Source organism: Garra rufa, chromosome 8 (assembly GCF_049309525.1).
Source record: "Garra rufa chromosome 8, GarRuf1.0, whole genome shotgun sequence".
Taxonomy (NCBI): Eukaryota; Metazoa; Chordata; class Actinopteri; order Cypriniformes; family Cyprinidae; genus Garra; species Garra rufa.
In genome coordinates, this window is record NC_133368.1 from 2,138,292 (window position 1) to 2,154,889 (window position 16,598).

At 37.8% G+C, this 16,598-nt stretch overlaps 1 protein-coding gene across 1 annotated transcript; it reads right to left on the reverse strand.

Annotated features, from left to right (window-relative positions):
• Positions 1-181: 181 nt before the first annotated feature.
• plbd2 (phospholipase B domain containing 2) lies at positions 182-14,977 on the reverse strand. Its single transcript, XM_073846197.1, has 12 exons — positions 14,679-14,977; positions 13,535-13,628; positions 12,486-12,644; positions 10,076-10,176; positions 9,765-9,979; positions 8,800-8,894; positions 8,537-8,697; positions 8,357-8,452; positions 6,018-6,089; positions 3,990-4,142; positions 999-1,161; positions 182-916 (listed from the first exon to the last, which is right to left on the reverse strand). Exons 1-12 carry the CDS (start codon positions 14,846-14,848, stop codon positions 746-748), a joined length of 1,650 nt encoding a protein of 549 aa, XP_073702298.1. The 5' UTR covers positions 14,849-14,977; the 3' UTR covers positions 182-745.
• Between the last annotated feature and the right edge of the window lie 1,621 nt (positions 14,978-16,598).

A 16,598-nucleotide genomic window follows, 5' to 3' on the forward strand; every position in this document is an offset into this window, starting at 1 on the left:
ATTTTCATTAGGAGACATTCGGTGTGTGTTTGTCCTTGGGTCTCTTCGTTTCAGTTGTTTCATTCCTGTTTCTCAGCTGCTCTGAGTTATGTTTTGATACAACAGTGAACACCAGTCACTTTAGTTCATTCCAGCTCACCACTGAGCCATTATCTGCTCATCGGATGCAAAACTACTAGTACAATAAATTCACAATTTTTATTTATTTCAAGCAAAGGCATTCTGCCGGATTAAAGGTTTGTTTTTTAAAACCCACCACACCGATATGTATTGCTTTTTTAATAAAAACATAAATCAATCTTTAACCACTTGTATTTCAGCATCAAACCTCCTCTAACAGTGATTCAGAAAGAGAGTAAAGCATGAGATGTATCTATTTAAAAGGGTTCGATATGTGCAAAAGCAGCAGCTTGATGATAATTAACTGTACAATTCATCATTCAACATTTGAGGTTGTGTCAGAAGCAGAAACACTGAGCAGGAGTCTGAAACTGACGGCAAACACTTCAGAAATCATGCTATCCTGTGCAAGACTTAGGTCAGGAATTCAAAGAAGCGACAGAACAAAGTAGACGTCTCGACTGATTGTCATTCCAGACACAGACCCTGTCAGAGGAACATTAAAGCAGTGTAAAGCACAAACAATTCTCTAAATCAAAACATCAGTCTTTTCAATCAAAACATGCGTCTGTTTTCTTCCTGAGATTGCGGTCATCGTATCATGGACTGTCAGATGAGGACACCTTCATGTGGACCATCTGACGTGGACGGTGTCGAAGGCCCAGCGGTCTGGATGTCCCATGTGCAGGAGTTTGCTGTACGGTGAGCTGCTCCACTGGAAGACGGGCACTTGATCCCACGTGGGGCCGCTGACCGCCAAGAGCTCGAACCGGCCGAACATGTCGGCGCTCGTCATCTGCAGGAACGACAGGAGCGTCAGAAATAGAGCGAGAGCTCAGAAAGCAGCTGCATGTTAGCCAAATAACACTGCTCCCCACCTTCATGTCAGTCCCACCGTGCGAGCGCTGTCTCAGAGCCCCAAACGGATACGTGCCGTTATCAGGATTCAAGTCAGAGCGGGCCGAGATGGAGTTCTCTCCGTTTGGAACGGGGTCACAGGCCTCACACCAGGACAGAGGGTCCTCTTTATAGTTATTATACCTGCAGAAATGACGAAATGAAGACCAGCCATAAAAGGTAACACTTTATAATAACTGCACACTATGAACCATTACTTAAGCATCATTTATAAATCATTATCCCCACATTAACAGACAGTAGTAAGCGGTTTATAAATGCAGCTATAAATGCTTTGTTGCTGATTTATAACAAAGACTATAGAATACCAAAGACATGTCACTCGTGTAGTTTTGAATGGGGAAAAATGCAACGGTCATCATGGCCGCGAAGCCCCGCCTTCTTTGTGAAAGAGCCAATCGTTGATGAGTAAAGTCAGCGCATCACTGCAGCTGCCGTTAGAAGTCCCGGTTGCTATAGAAACAGTCGGCGCTCTAAGACGTGCGTTCAGTGCTGCGCATGCGCTCTGGCTCATCTAGCCGGAAAAATAAGCGTTTTTTTAAACGCTGTTAAAGCACAAGGAACTATATTTATGAGGCAGTTCTTGTTGGATTTCTTTGGAGATTTCAAATATGAAATTTAATCGTAAGTTTGGCGAACAGTTTTGGAGAATTTGATGTTTCCCCATTCAAAGAGATAGGAGCTGCACTTGTATGCCCGAGAGGCGTTTCAAAGATGGCCGCCGAGTGACATGACTTGTCTTAAAAGGACTTTGTTTATAAGCATATCTATAATGTTTTTAATATTTATGTTTTCATAATGTATTAACGATCAATTAATCATTTCTCAATTAAGTATTAAATTATTAGCAGACCAGTTATTTAGGAGTTGTCAGAGATTCATAAGATCATTTAGAAAGTGTAACTAAATGATTAAACTTTAAATGCACATTTCTACACTTTTTTTTCAGACATACAGTAGTTACTCAGTGTGTTAATAAAGCATTTGTTTTAGACTATTTACTGTAATTAATGACTAATTCAGGTAGGTATAATGGTGCGTTCACATCGGACACGAATGAAGCAGCGCGCATTGAGCGTTTCAAGCGTTTGCCGCGTGAGTTGAAAAATCTGAACTTTGGCGAAAATTCGTGCGGCGTTAAGCAATCAGGAGCTTGGTCTAGTAGTGTGACGGAGGCAGAAATCCAAAACAACAATGGAGGACAAAATCACCGTTGCTGTCTGTGGATACTCAGAGCTGTACCATACATCTTTGTACTTTTATAGAAACAGGATTAAAAAGGATCTTGCTTGGAAGAAAGTGAGTGTGGAGGTCGGACAATCTGGTAAGTTTTAAAAAAACGCTCTTTACTCAATTTGACCTACACACACACATATATATATATATATATATATATATACATACATATTGAGACTACAAGCAAGCTAAAGCTGGCAAATTGAGCTCATTCACCTATTTTATTTACAACTACTTTCCCGCTGACCAGTGGCAGACGCCCCTCCCATGACGCGAATTCGCGTCTGTTGTGAAGTGAATGTCACGCGTGAATGAAGCGAGTAAACTCAAAATGTTCAAGCGTCCAACTGTACACTTGGTATAAAATTAAAAATTAAAAATAAACCTCTGGAAGTCATAGAAAATAAAAAAAATTCCCGTACACCTCCAGAAAACATAAACTTAGCAGTAATATGAACCAAAGCCTCTGAAATCTGATATAAAGATATATTTTTTTATTGTCTGTTGAATATACAGTATTTGATTTTCTGTTTCAGCCAATTGTGAGTCTTTAGTTTGAAACGTAGAACTTATTTGAAATTTGCCTACATATACACACACACACATATATATATATATATATATATATATATATGACCCTAGAGCACAAAACCAGTCTTAAGTCGCTGGGGTATATTTGTAGCAATAGCCAAAAATACATAGTATGGGTTAAAATGATCGATTTTTCTTTTATGCCAAAAATCATTAGGAAATTAAGTAAAGATCATGTTCCATGAAGATTTTTTGTAAAATTCCTACTATAAATATATCAAAATGTAATTTTTGATTTGTAATATGCATTGTTAAGAGCTTAATTTGGACAACTTTAAAGGTGATTTTCTCAGTATTTTGATTATTTTGCACCCTTAGATTCTAGATTTTCAAATAGATGTATCTCAGACAAACATTGTCCTATCCTAACAAACCATACATCAATAGAAAGCTTTGTTATTGAGCTTTCATATGTATACATCTCAGTTTTGTAAAATGTAACCTCATGACTGGTTTTGTGGTCCAGGGTCACATATACATATACATATATATATGTGTGTGTGTGTGTGTGTGTGTGTGTGTATCACTCTGTTGTTTGTTTCCTTCTCTTTATAAGATAACTGAGCCTTTAAATCTCCTTTGTAAAAGCTTTACAGGGTATAAACAGTCTTCACTTTAGATGAGCTCACAAAAACAGGTTAACCGACAACTACTAAATGTTTTATAACTACCTGAATTAATCATGAATTACAGTAGGAATGTGTGTTAATAAAGCATTTATTAACCCACTGTTACTATATTTCTAATAATTATGTATAAATGTACATTTAAATAGTTCATAAGATCATTTAGAAAGTGCACGTAAATGATTAATCAACCACTGATGACAGCTAAACTGATTTGTGAGTAATGTAACAATTAAGAAATGATAAATTGATCATTAATAAAGTATGAAAACACAGGTATTGAACACATCACAGATAGGTTTAAAAATCAAGAACAAAGCATTTATAGCTACATTTATAAAGTGCTTACTAGGGTTTATTAATGTGGGGATAATGCTTAGTAAATGATAATTTGACTATTTACTAATGCTCAACTAGTGGTTTATAGCGTGTAGATATTATAAAGTCTTACCCAGAAGGGGGTCATGCCAAGAGTACGGATAGCATTATGGGTCATACCTCATCAGACGCACCATGGACTCTATGTCCGTGACGAGAGTCTGGTTTCTGCGGAAAATCTGCGCTCTTGGGTTCTCGCTGAAGGAGAACCAGGATCCGTATTTCTGAACCAGCTCCTGACCTCCGCTCGCATTGAACACCTCCTCAAAGTACCTACAACAGAACAAACACACGCCGCCACACACAAACGCTTGTGTTGAATCACTTCTCAAATTCACCACAAACTGTTGAGCTTTAAACCTACATTTTTACATTTATGGCAGATGAGTTATGACAAAGTGATAAAGTGGTAACACCTCTTGATAACACCTCTTCATACTCTCAGTTCATCTCCTCAAGAAAGGACTGAAACCTGATTGAAACCAGTGGTTCTCAAACTGTGGTACGTGAAGTGATGGAAGGAGGTACACAAACAAAATGCTGAGCTTTGCCATTCATTTAATAAAAAAAAATGGCGCTTTTATTTTAAACCAGGACAATGGGAGTGCCGTAAACAATCAAATGACATTAAATGATCATAAACGGTCAAAACTGACTGTATCCACACCAGCTGTTTCCCCATGACAGGATGCCCGCGGAGTATGCTGCTTTAACAAACCGAGCTGCTGTTCATTGCGTCTTTAAAGTGGATTCGTAGCACTTAATAGCAAAGAACATATTGACTCTGCATAAAGAGTCTCTATGATAAAGGTCGATACAGAAACATGCCCTGTGCGAGTTATTTTTCATGTTTAAAATACGAGCAAGAACGTGGTTTTCTCTGAATATCCAAACCACTGCACGTTTTAACAGTTCAACAAAAAAAGTTACAACAAAACAATAGTTGCAACAAAATCCGCAACAGAACTGGTGTCTAATCATTTAATTCTGCCAACATTTATTGCTTTTTTACTATGTGACCCTGGACTACAAAACCAGTCATAAGGGTACTTTTTTTTTTTTTTAATTGAGATTCAAACATCATCTTAAATGGTGTATTCCACTGGTTTTGTTTGGGATAGGACAATATTTGGCCGAGATACTATAACTATTTGACAATATGGAATCTGAGGGTGCAAAAAAAATCTAAATGTTGAGTTAAAAATTAAGTTCTTAGCGATGCATATTAGATCAGAACGTTTTGATATATTTACAGTACAAAATATCTCCATGGAACATGATCTTTACTTAATATCCTAATGATTTTTGGCACAAAAGAAAAGTTGTATAATTTTGACCCATACAATGTATTTTTGGCCATTGCTACAAATATACCCCAGCGACTTAAGACTGGTTTTGTCTCACAAATTAATAACACACTTAATGGAACGTTAAGAATATATATAGATATAAAGATGCCTCTATAAAAGGTAAAAATTCATGCGTTTATCAATGTAAAGGAGGAAATTTTATCCCTTAAATATTGTGGTGGTACTCAGAAGAATGTTAAACGCCCCATGGGGTATGCACTGTGAAAAGTTTGAGAACCACTGAAAAGAACAAACTGGTGAATTTGTTATTTTACCAAGTTTATTGAATCAAACTGTCCAAAGGACAGACCGATCATTTTGCTTCATAAGACCTCAATATACTGTTAGGAGCCACAGGTTTCAATTTTGTGTTCCTAGATATGCTTCTTTTTAATTCGTAAAAACCAGGCATCCAATTGCACTTTGTTAATCACCAAAGAAGTTTTATCTAAGTTTTATTTGAAAGTCACCTGCATCTCGGATGGCCTGAGGATGAGTAAATTAACAGCACATTTTAATTTTGGGCTTAACTATTGCTTTTAAAGATCCAGAAAATTTTATCACCCAAATTTCGTCGTAGCTAAACTTCTATTACACATGCTATGTAACTAGAACATTATTAAATATCGTACACTATAATAATGCCACTACATAACTAAATCCTTTGACCAAATCTGTTTCTGGATCCAATCAAGCCATCTAATGCACATCCAGCTGTCCAAATATACAAAGACTTTATGCTAGATGCTGTAATGACAACAACAACGGACACACAAGACTCTTGTTGGTTCATACTCACGGGATATTGTAGCTGGCCCAGTATCCAGTCTGAAACAGTTCTTCAGTTTTGTCTGCTGTTATGATCATCCCACTGAAGGAAACACACAGACACCAGACAGCCATTTGCACTTCTACTAATTGACAATTTGTTTCACAGTGTTAGGGCCATATATCCTGGGGTCATACAACACAGATGAACGAACAAACCGTCTTCACTGAAAACAGGCTTTTCTTAGTATTTTTGTCTTGTTTTCTAGTACAAATATCTAAACATTCTTAAAACAAGTTCAATTTACTCAAATTTACTTGAGAAGAAAAATAACAATATCAAAGTCTTGTTTTCTAAAAAATTATCAATTTTTTTAGTTTTTGCTTAAGGGGAGACACTGCAGGCAATTTTTTTCATGCACCTGTCAAGTTTAAGATTTTGGACTTTTAGTTTTTTCATAAAGTGTTTTTTCTAGGGGTGGGCATAGATTAATTTTTTTAATCTAGATTAATCTAGATTAAATCTTGGAATTAATCTAGATTAATCTAGATTAAAATGGCTAATTTGAATTCTGCTGAAGGCATTCAGAATATGTGTGCTACCCAAATAATGACTTAAAGTCTGGATCATAAAGCTCATAAAGCTGTTCTATGATAATTTGTTGATGAAAATAAATTATGTTCAATTAGATGTACTTGTGTTTACTAACTAACTAACAATGAAATTATTTTTTCTACCTATTAGATTGTGTTTTTTTAACGTCAACACCTACCCAGCCCATTACATGTTACACCGTACTTTTATTTTGACAGGTTGCCGTGAAGTTTCTGTGTATACAGTATGATATGATGCTAGTTTTCTCAAATGAAACGGTAAAAGTGACACTCACAGCAGTTTTGGAGATTGAGTTTATCTGTTCATGTGAGATGAAAATGCCAAAAATTACCGGGAGCGTCACGTGTGTTTCAGTATGCGTGTAGTAAAAGCTCGTCTCCGCCATGCATACATACAGCTAGGCAAACGGAACATATCGGATTCATATTAAAACGGTCTTTTGCATTTCAGTTTTCACATGCACTAGTCCATATCGCGATTTGAATTAAGTGACTGACCAACATTTGATTTATGAATCCAAAAAACGACGAATTTACGTGGCATTTCGCGCTATAGTAGATTCTGTTTTCATGAATGGAGGACGACGCGATCCCGTCTGTGTTTTGGTGGAGGAGACTTAAACGCGCGACCATATTCTATAGTCTTCGGTATACATCCGCGTTAAACTATCAAGGTGAAAGTCATCATAGCTTGCGTAGTTTAGACCCAGCTCCCAACCCAAATTTGAGAATAGATTAACGGCGATATTTTTTTTATCGCACGATAAGAGTTTCACGTTAACGCAGCACGTTAACGCCGATAACGGCCCACCACTAGTTTTTTCAAACAAGTAGAAAGAAAACACCCAAAAGACACTTAAGTGTTTCTTTTATAGCACTTTATCTATTTGTGTCACTAGATTTCAATTACAATACAGATTTTTAAAGGTTGTTTTCTCAAAATGAGTTTTTTCTCCTACACTGAGCCATAAATCTCCACTTCAGTAGCACTTACACACACCACACTTTACATTTTTATTCCTGTCTGTATCCTGAAGTTTTTTACAAAGGGATTCATTCATATCTAATTTGCTTGCTTTTAAATAACATTTTATTCCGCCAAAAAACTGTAAAAAAAATAAATAAAAATATTTTTCTGCCTGTTTTAATTTTTTTCTGAACTACGGAGTGACGGAATGAGATTTCCTGTGTAATTTTTTTTACTCTAAAATGTCAAAAAAATAAACAAGAATTTTGAAACTGACTTCAACCAGTGTTTAGATTTATACTAGAAATGTATTCAAATTAAATAAAGGCTCATTTGCATATTTAAACCTAACATTTTAGAAAACTTGTAATGCAAAAAATGTTTGCAATTATGAATGTAATCAATCAACTGGGTGAGTAAGGCGATAACTATTAGGTGTTTTTTTTTACCCTATTCACCTGCAGTGTCTCACCTGAAAACAAGAAAACATATCTACCAATGGGGTAAGAAAAATAATATTAATTCAGGAAAAAAAGTTGTTGTTTATCTCATTTTAAGAAAAAACCCTTCATTTTGATTTAAAATATCTTCTGTCATTTTGCTTCTTTCTCAAATTTTTCTTGAACTGAGAACGTTCAGATATTTATAATGGAAAACAAGACGAATATTTCTCAGTGATATGAGTTTACCTTAAGTAGTAATGATAAAGTTAATCCAAATTTCTCATTTGAATTATGTGCTAAGATTTTTTTTTCTTTTCAAACAAGACTAAATGAAAGCACACTTACGGTATTTGCTCCAAAACTGTGAAAAGCCCTGGTTTTGTGTATCCCTGGCCCGGCACAAAGAGTTTGTAGTCGATCACCATCCACTGATTGTTGTACCTAGACAAGCAAGCAGACAAAATGCAAAAATCATCTGTTTGCATTTAACAAGCACGTGTGTACGCTAGATTAAAAGCCATTTACGTTCCGCTGTTGAAGGCTGTGAAGATGTCAGTCCATTCTTGACCACTTTCAGCAAGTCGATTGGCCACTATGTTTCTCAGCCACTCCATGACGGCTCCACGGGGCTGAACGAATTTCCACAGGTCAGGGTTACTGTTGCCAATGGTAGTTTCTAGAGTTACCTAAAAATAAACCATTAAAAAAAACACAAACATGTCAGAAACATCAGGAGAGATCCTCATTAATCTTCATTTAAACTGTTGTAACAACAGGAGGAGTCTTACCAAACCACTGCTGAGCAAATAAAAGTCATCTCCTGAGAAAATACTGCCAGGATAGGAGGAAAACACCTGGATTCTGCCAGGAATAATCATCTTCTCTGCAGGAACAGACGCACATGTATTACACATTATACAATCTAGCACAGAATTCATTCAATGCATTTATACAATTACAACAGTACAGTATCTTATCTATCTACTCATAGCCCATTTCTGTTCGCACTGGCAGCCCACATAAGCCCATTTTTTTAAAATCTGAATCCAAAAACATGTTAGAACTGGGTTTTGTAATGATATATAGGTCAAAGGCATCAAAATAAATTTACAAAGTGATTTATGTCCATAGAAAACACATGAAATGCAAGTAAATTGTCTAATTTAAGGTTTCAAATATGTTTTTGGAGAATAAAATGTTGAAATTTGGTTGAAATAATGTTACACTGTCATTTAGTGTAACACAATATTTATGTAAAAGTTCAAACAGCATTATTCTGACTTGTTCATATTAAAATAAATAAAAGAATAAGGGCGCATATTAAATTTTATTGTGTTTTAAATGTCCTACTGACAAATGGGCAAAACCTAGCATAGTGGCAAATTTTAACTATTTAACTAAAGTGAAAGTAATTAGTATTTTAATATGTAATAAATAGATTTTTGTTGTAAATATGCCTGACAAGACTGTTACACCAAATGACATTTTAGCGGGTGTCTTCTGTAAATTAGGGAAAAATGTATGATATTTATTTTTTCCTCAGAAAAACCAAAACCAAAATGCAATGAAATTAAACTGAAAAATGTTTATATTTTTCTAGTAAAAAAAAATAAAAGCAACAACAATTTAAAGCAGTATTACACTTGTTGTTTTTATGCTTAAACCCTTGTACATCTTTGACCCATTTATGAAAAGAAGTGACTTTTAATCTCGGAGCGGGATTCAAACAGGAGATACTCTGAGGCATTTCTACCTGTGGGAGACGTGCGGTAAGAGAAGCTGTATCTCTTCAATATCCTCAGCATTGACTGGTAGGTGTTCCAGGTGTCATGTGACACCAGCAAATCCTTGCGGTCCGGAAGGAGTTTGATCAGAGCCGAGCAGGAGCCGGAGCCGACGGTGCGAGACTGGCTGGATTTGTTCAGCACAGCCTCCAGGTCCTCCAGGTCTCCACCCATCTGGAAAAGGCTGAGCAGTACAGCAGAAAGGACAAAAATGTGCATGCAATAATAATAATAATAATAATATTGCACATAGGATAAGAAAAATCATGACTATACTCACAGGAAGCCAAAGGGGTTGATGGAAAGGCTTCCAGTCGGGAATTCAATCTGCCCATTGTATCCGTCCTCCAAACCTTTCAGCTGCAGCAAAGACAAACGAACCTGCAGGAGAACAGCACACACAACTGTGTGAACATACAGCAACGACGGAAAGAGTGCTTGCGGAGCAGACCCTGGTGCTGCATTAATGAAGTAACAGATGTATTAAGTGAATTTCAAAACCCAGCAGCTTTATGTTGGTGAATGTGGAAAATTCATGTGACCAACTTCAAAATGACTGTTTTCTGCTGGCAATGCACATGAATCAACACAGCACCGTTTTTGGGCAGCTGCAGTGACATTTAAACAACAAAAACCTCTTCAGTGGGCACATCAATGCAAGATGGAAGACTGATCATTACATATGAGGTTAAGATGACAGCATTGCTTTCACTGGATGAAGTTTTATAGAAGGTATTTTGTTTTAGAGGTCGACCGATGTATCGGTATTGCAGATAGCTGATTGGCGGAACTATTGGTTATCAGCAAAAATCCATGTTCTCCCGGGTTGGGTCGGTTGCTAGAGCGGCTGAGAATGTCCTCATTATACAGCAACGTCCCTATAGTCTTTGTTATACAGCAGGAGAGCGGCCTCTAGTGGCGGAAATCACTGACAGCACGTGCAGTTTGTTCAGACAAACATTGAGTGTGCACAGTATACTGTAGTGCATGTTATCATTACTAAGTGATTCATTTGTTGACTAGATGCTGCATTAGTGGACAACGGACAGCTGTATTGTTTTGCCCATTTGGTGATTAAATAAACTCTTGTAGACCACCGCTTGAATTGAACGCTATGTGTCCAGGGTGTATGTGATACCAGACAGCTGCAGAGTTACACTTTTGCCGATGTGTGACTAACATATTTTGATTAGATTATCACAAATGTTCTAGGACAGTAGCAGTTACATTGTCAAAGTACACAATATCTATATGTATGTAATCTCAATACTGTGGCCTTTGTGTAGATGTTTAAAGATTGCCATCTTCATCTTGACCGTTGATGTAACACTTTACAATATGAGTCCATCTGTATAAAAGCCGTAGAATAGCAGTATTGTTCCTTGTTAAGAGTGTGTTAATTTCTTTAAAAGGGTCATCGGGTGCAAAACTACCTTTTCCATGTAGTTTGAACATGAATGTGTGTTGGTAGTTTGTGTACACAACCACCCAGTGGTATTTTTTTAATCTTTAAAAGTAATATCCCCTTTTTAAATCAGGTCATTCTCAGCTTCTTGTCGTTGTGACGAAACACATTTGATTGACATGAGCATCTTACCTTAGCCCCGCCCTCACCGAGCTCAAACAGTTAGACTGCGATCGGATGTTGGATGTAATAATGAACATGGCAGTAGTCATTTACTCCAGATATCTGAGCTGCTGAAGACGCAGAGGTTTAACGTTTAATTTGGTTTTTAAAGGGAAAGCACCGATCCCGATCTACATATGCCTCTATGTTCGTGTGAATCATTCCTGATGCAGCTTCACCCACAGCAGAAGTGAGGATAAGGGTTTTTTATGCATCTTTGCAAATGGTCTTTCTTAATAATGTGCTTGTTGGCAAGTTTCGCAGCTAAACGTGGCTAAACGCAGCTAAAGTAAACATAATCCAAGAGAGGGGCGGGGCGAGCAGAGCTCGGTGGCATTTAAAGGGGCCATGTCTTAAATTGAGCTAATATTTTGCAGACCCTGGTGAAAAAACCAGCTAAAACCAGCCTAGGCTGGTTGGCTGGTTTTAGCTGGTCATAGCTGGCAGCCAGGCTGGTTTTAGAGGGGTTTTGGCCATTTTTCCAGGCTGGTCAGGCTGGTCTTAGCTAGTCAGGCTGGAAAACCAGCTAAAACCAGCTACTTCCAGCTTAAACCAGCTTAAACCAGCTAATACCAGCCAAAGAGCCTAGGCTGGTTTTAGCTGTTTTTTTCAGCAGGGGAGCTGATTTTGACAAGTTAAAAGGGTGTTTTTTACACTACTATTGAGAATTTCTAACCAAAGTATGTTAGAGACTTTTCATTAAGACCCTAAAGAATCATATGAACTTGTGGAAAATGGGCATCCGATGACCCCTTTAATGAAAATGAACTACTTTTTAATGAAATAGTAGAGCACTATTTATTTTCCATTCAGTAGCCTGTTGAAAACTATCGGTCGATTAATCGGTATCGGTAGGTGTGGTCCAACCTAGCTATCGGTATCGGTAAAATCCAATATCAGTCGACCTTTATTTTGTTTACACAGACAGCACACCTAAACTCTCAGGAAACTATGATTGACAAAGGCCTGTTCATTCAGTGGTCCAGTCTGAATAATTTTGAAAACAACGATGTGAAATGATCCCGTATGCAGTGGTGAGATGATTCAGAGAGCTGTTCTCTACCTGATGCCAGTACGGAGCGTCTCCATGAGCGTCTATCTGCTGCATGACCCACTGCAGGTTGGCGGTGATGTAGTCTTTGAGCCGCTGGCAGTAGCTCACATCGTGAGAGAACGGGCCGCAGTAACCCATCAGTGTGTTCATCCAGTGCTTGTAGATGAGCTGCGGTGCAAAGAGCACAACATGACACACTGTAGACTGCAACCATATCACACTACATTACGTGTGCTAAATGTAGCAGCTGCAGGTCCGGTTTACATTAACAAACACTTTATTATTGTTATTGTTAATTCTATTATACTTTTTTTTAATGCAATCCAGTATGTAAACGAATCGCTTTCAATTTCAATCTGATGGTAAAGAAAGCTTCAACTTCATCCAATTTCGGGTTGTTTATTTATGGAACTAGCTTGATGAGCACTTTATATGATAGTATCGAGTCAGAAAAGAGTTGAATTATCCCAACCCCTAAAAGTTAATTACACTTAAAGAGACTGCTATACCCCGGTTTTGCTTTTTTAGATTCTGAGTACAAGGCTTTGTGTCTTTTTTACCTTTCTTTCTTTCCCAGAGGGGCATTTTTTGGCATAGATTAACTAGTTCTTTGCCTAGGGCACTAATGAGTGCTTCAACAAGCCAACAAAACTACACTGCATTTTAGCAAAACATTCGTTGTGTTTTAACTACATTTAAGCAGCTGAATATTAGCATATGGATCCATCTCATGTGAAATTTTTTAAATAAGCATTTCATTATCCTAAATCAGCCCTGTTCCTTATGATCAAACCTGATCAAACACAACTGAACCAACTAATTAGGATCTGAAGGAGCACTTGATAATTACAGTAAAGTGTGATTGACTCTGCATGAAGGTAGATCTCCAGGAACAGGATTGTGCACCGCTGTCATATATTAATGCGTGGATGGCCATCTTAGCTGTATTATAATTCCTACATTCAACGTAACTCTTAAAACAGTTCAAACATACTGAGAATGTCATTAGATGGTCAATGGTCAGACAAGGTCCTGCTCTGATTCGTGTGCAGTAATACCTCTGAGGTAGCGGCACCCTCCACGACTCCAGCAGCGTACGCCTGCAGCGTGTCATTATAACCACCACTGGTGCTGACCTCCAGATACGCCCACCTGACAAACACGCGCGCACACACACACACACACACACACACACACACACACACACACACACACACACACACACACACACACACACACACACACACACACACACACACACACACACATCAGCACTACAGGACATGAAGCTGCACACACACAGAACCACAGGTTATGATGCACTCTTGAGAAACAGCTGCACTGCATAATGAAGGGCTGAGCTATTTCCATACATACACTCTCACTGGTGCATCTGTAGAATAGGATTTTTGGTTTGGAAATGCAAAAGTCAGAAGTGAATTAGGTTTAGGTAAGAATTAAACTGTAGTTAATAGTGAAAATCTGACATTACGTGCGACCGGAAAATGTCTTTGGCTTTTACATGAAACCTGCAACTAGCAAGAAGAAGAAGAAAAACATGGTTGAATTATAAGGAAGTGTCATCAAGTGTTCAGTCACAAGTTTTTTCCTTTCAAAGTCTAAAATGCTTCAACTTCAACCCACAATCCTGTCACGAGTCCTTCCTGACACAGCAGTTTAACACTGCGGCCCGTCAAATGCAAACTTTGGTAAAGCATGAACAAACCACTTGATTTGTTGTCATATTCTCTTTCTGTTTCTTTGTATATTCCTTCACATTTCCTTTCCATATTATCATTGATATTAGATGCAACCTCTCTTCTGAAAGATGTCAGACTCAGTGCAAACCTGCTGGAATAAACACTTTGAGCTGTTATGATGAACTCACACCACCTGAATGTTCATGAAGCCTTTTCTGGTCAAACAAAAAACAAACCAGTATTTGTATTGTTTCATATCTAATTGTAATAGAGTATTCTAGAGTTTTTTCTCTTTGTATACAGTGTATAGAGGTTTTTACCCTTTATTTTTGTAGTAATAAAGGGTTGCGTTGATATTTATGAAGTAATTTAATTAGAAGATTGAAAAACCCTGCTGAAAAAACCAGCATATGCTGTTTTTTTCAGCAGGGAACATGTATCATCAGCTCTCAAACAATCATACTGGATTCATAAATGAAGTGCTGAGCATTGACACACTCACCCGGTGTTGTTGATGTGGTTTGTGAAGTTGGCGACCGCCACAGAGTCAGGCTGAAACCCCTCTTTCAGGAACAGACGGGATGTTTTCTCATCATAGAGCGCAGAGTAGATCTGAGCCCACGACACATTTACAACACAAATCACACCGAAATACAGGTGATAAAACGCCATTGAACCTCTGGAAACAGACTTCTTCTTTGTCTTCTGAGGTTTAGCGGCTGACAGACCAGCTCTGCTGCATTACAGACACATACTGGATGAGGAGGACTCACAAGACGAGCGCAGAAAGGAGAAGCTACTTCTTCTTCTTTGTTGGATTTGAACTGAGGGTTGCCTTCTTAATGTTACACTACTGCCATCTTCTGAAGCTAACGAACTCCTACAAAAAGCTATACAGTCCTGCATTTATTAGGAAGCAGAATAGATATTTCCTTCATTGTTCTTTCTTTTACATTACAATATACGACATTCCCTTACGCAAATTTACCATGTAGTAAAAGTGTAAACAGATGTAATGATTAGCATTTGTATAAGCACAGTTTTACTAAAAATACAATAGTTACACTTATTTAATATATGGTGAAAAAACCAGCTAAAACCAGCCTAGGCTGGTTGGCTGGTTTTAGCTGGTCAACCAGCCTGGTTTTAGCTGGTCATAGCTGGCCGCCAGGCTGGTTTTAGAGGGGTTTTGGCCATTTTTCCAGCCTGGCCAGGCTGGTCAGGCTGGTCTTAGCTGGTCAGGCTGGAAAACCACCAGCTAAAACCAGCCTGACCAGCCTGGGAGACCAGCTAAAACCAGCTACTTCCAGCTTAAACCAGCTTAAACCAGCTAATACCAGCCAACCAGCCTAGGCTGGTTTTAGCTGGTTTTTTCAGCATGGTTTAACTATATGTTTTTTTGTTGATGCTGTTTTTAATTTGAGTAAAACCATGGTTAATTTTCATAAAGGTTCTTTAGTCGCACATTCAGGTAGTCCTATTCTTTCCATACTTTTTAATTGGTCTCATAGTTAACAAACATGCTCCACTGTTTCTGATTTAATTCCACTGCTTCTGTCATTCTTTAATAACTTTCCCAAACAATACGTTTTCCTTCTCATCTTGAAAGATATCCCCTAATAGCACACATACAAATGCTGGTCATATAATTAGAATATCTTCAAAAAGTTGATTTATTTCACTAATTCCATTCAAGAAGTGAAACTTGTCTAATGTATACATTCATTCCACACAGACTGATATACTTCAAGTGTTTATTTTTTTAATTTTGATTATTATAACTGACAACTAATGAAAACCCCAGTTCAGTATCTCAGAAAATTGGAATATTGTGAAAAGGTTCAGTATTGAAGACACCTGGTGCCACACTCTAATCAGCTAATTAACTCAAAACACCTGCAAAGGCTTTTAAATGGTCTCTCAGTCTACTTCTGTAGGCCACACAATCATGGGCAAGACTGCTGATTTGACAGTTGTCCAAAAGACGACCATTAACACCTTGCACAAGGAGGGCAAGACACAAAAGGTCATTGCAAAAGAGGCTGGATGTTCACAGAGCTCTGTGTCCAAGCACATTAATAGAGAGGCGAAGGGAAGGAAAAGATGTGATAGAAAAAAGTGTACAAGCAATAGGGATAACTGCACCCTGGAGAGAATTGTGAAACAAAACCCATTCAAAAATGTGCGGGAGATTGACAAAGAGTGGACTGTAGCTGGATCCTTATGAACAGCATATATTCATTCCTGATAAGAAATGAAATTTCTAGGTTTGACCAATTTCCATAAACAACTTAAAACATAGGCATTTTGAGTTTCTGTTAGTGATTCCTATGGAGAAAAATAACTACCTGCCTTCCAGCTGCATTTCGCGCGTCATCAGAACCACGTGATTGCAAACAACCTATTGGATGTTTCCTATCAG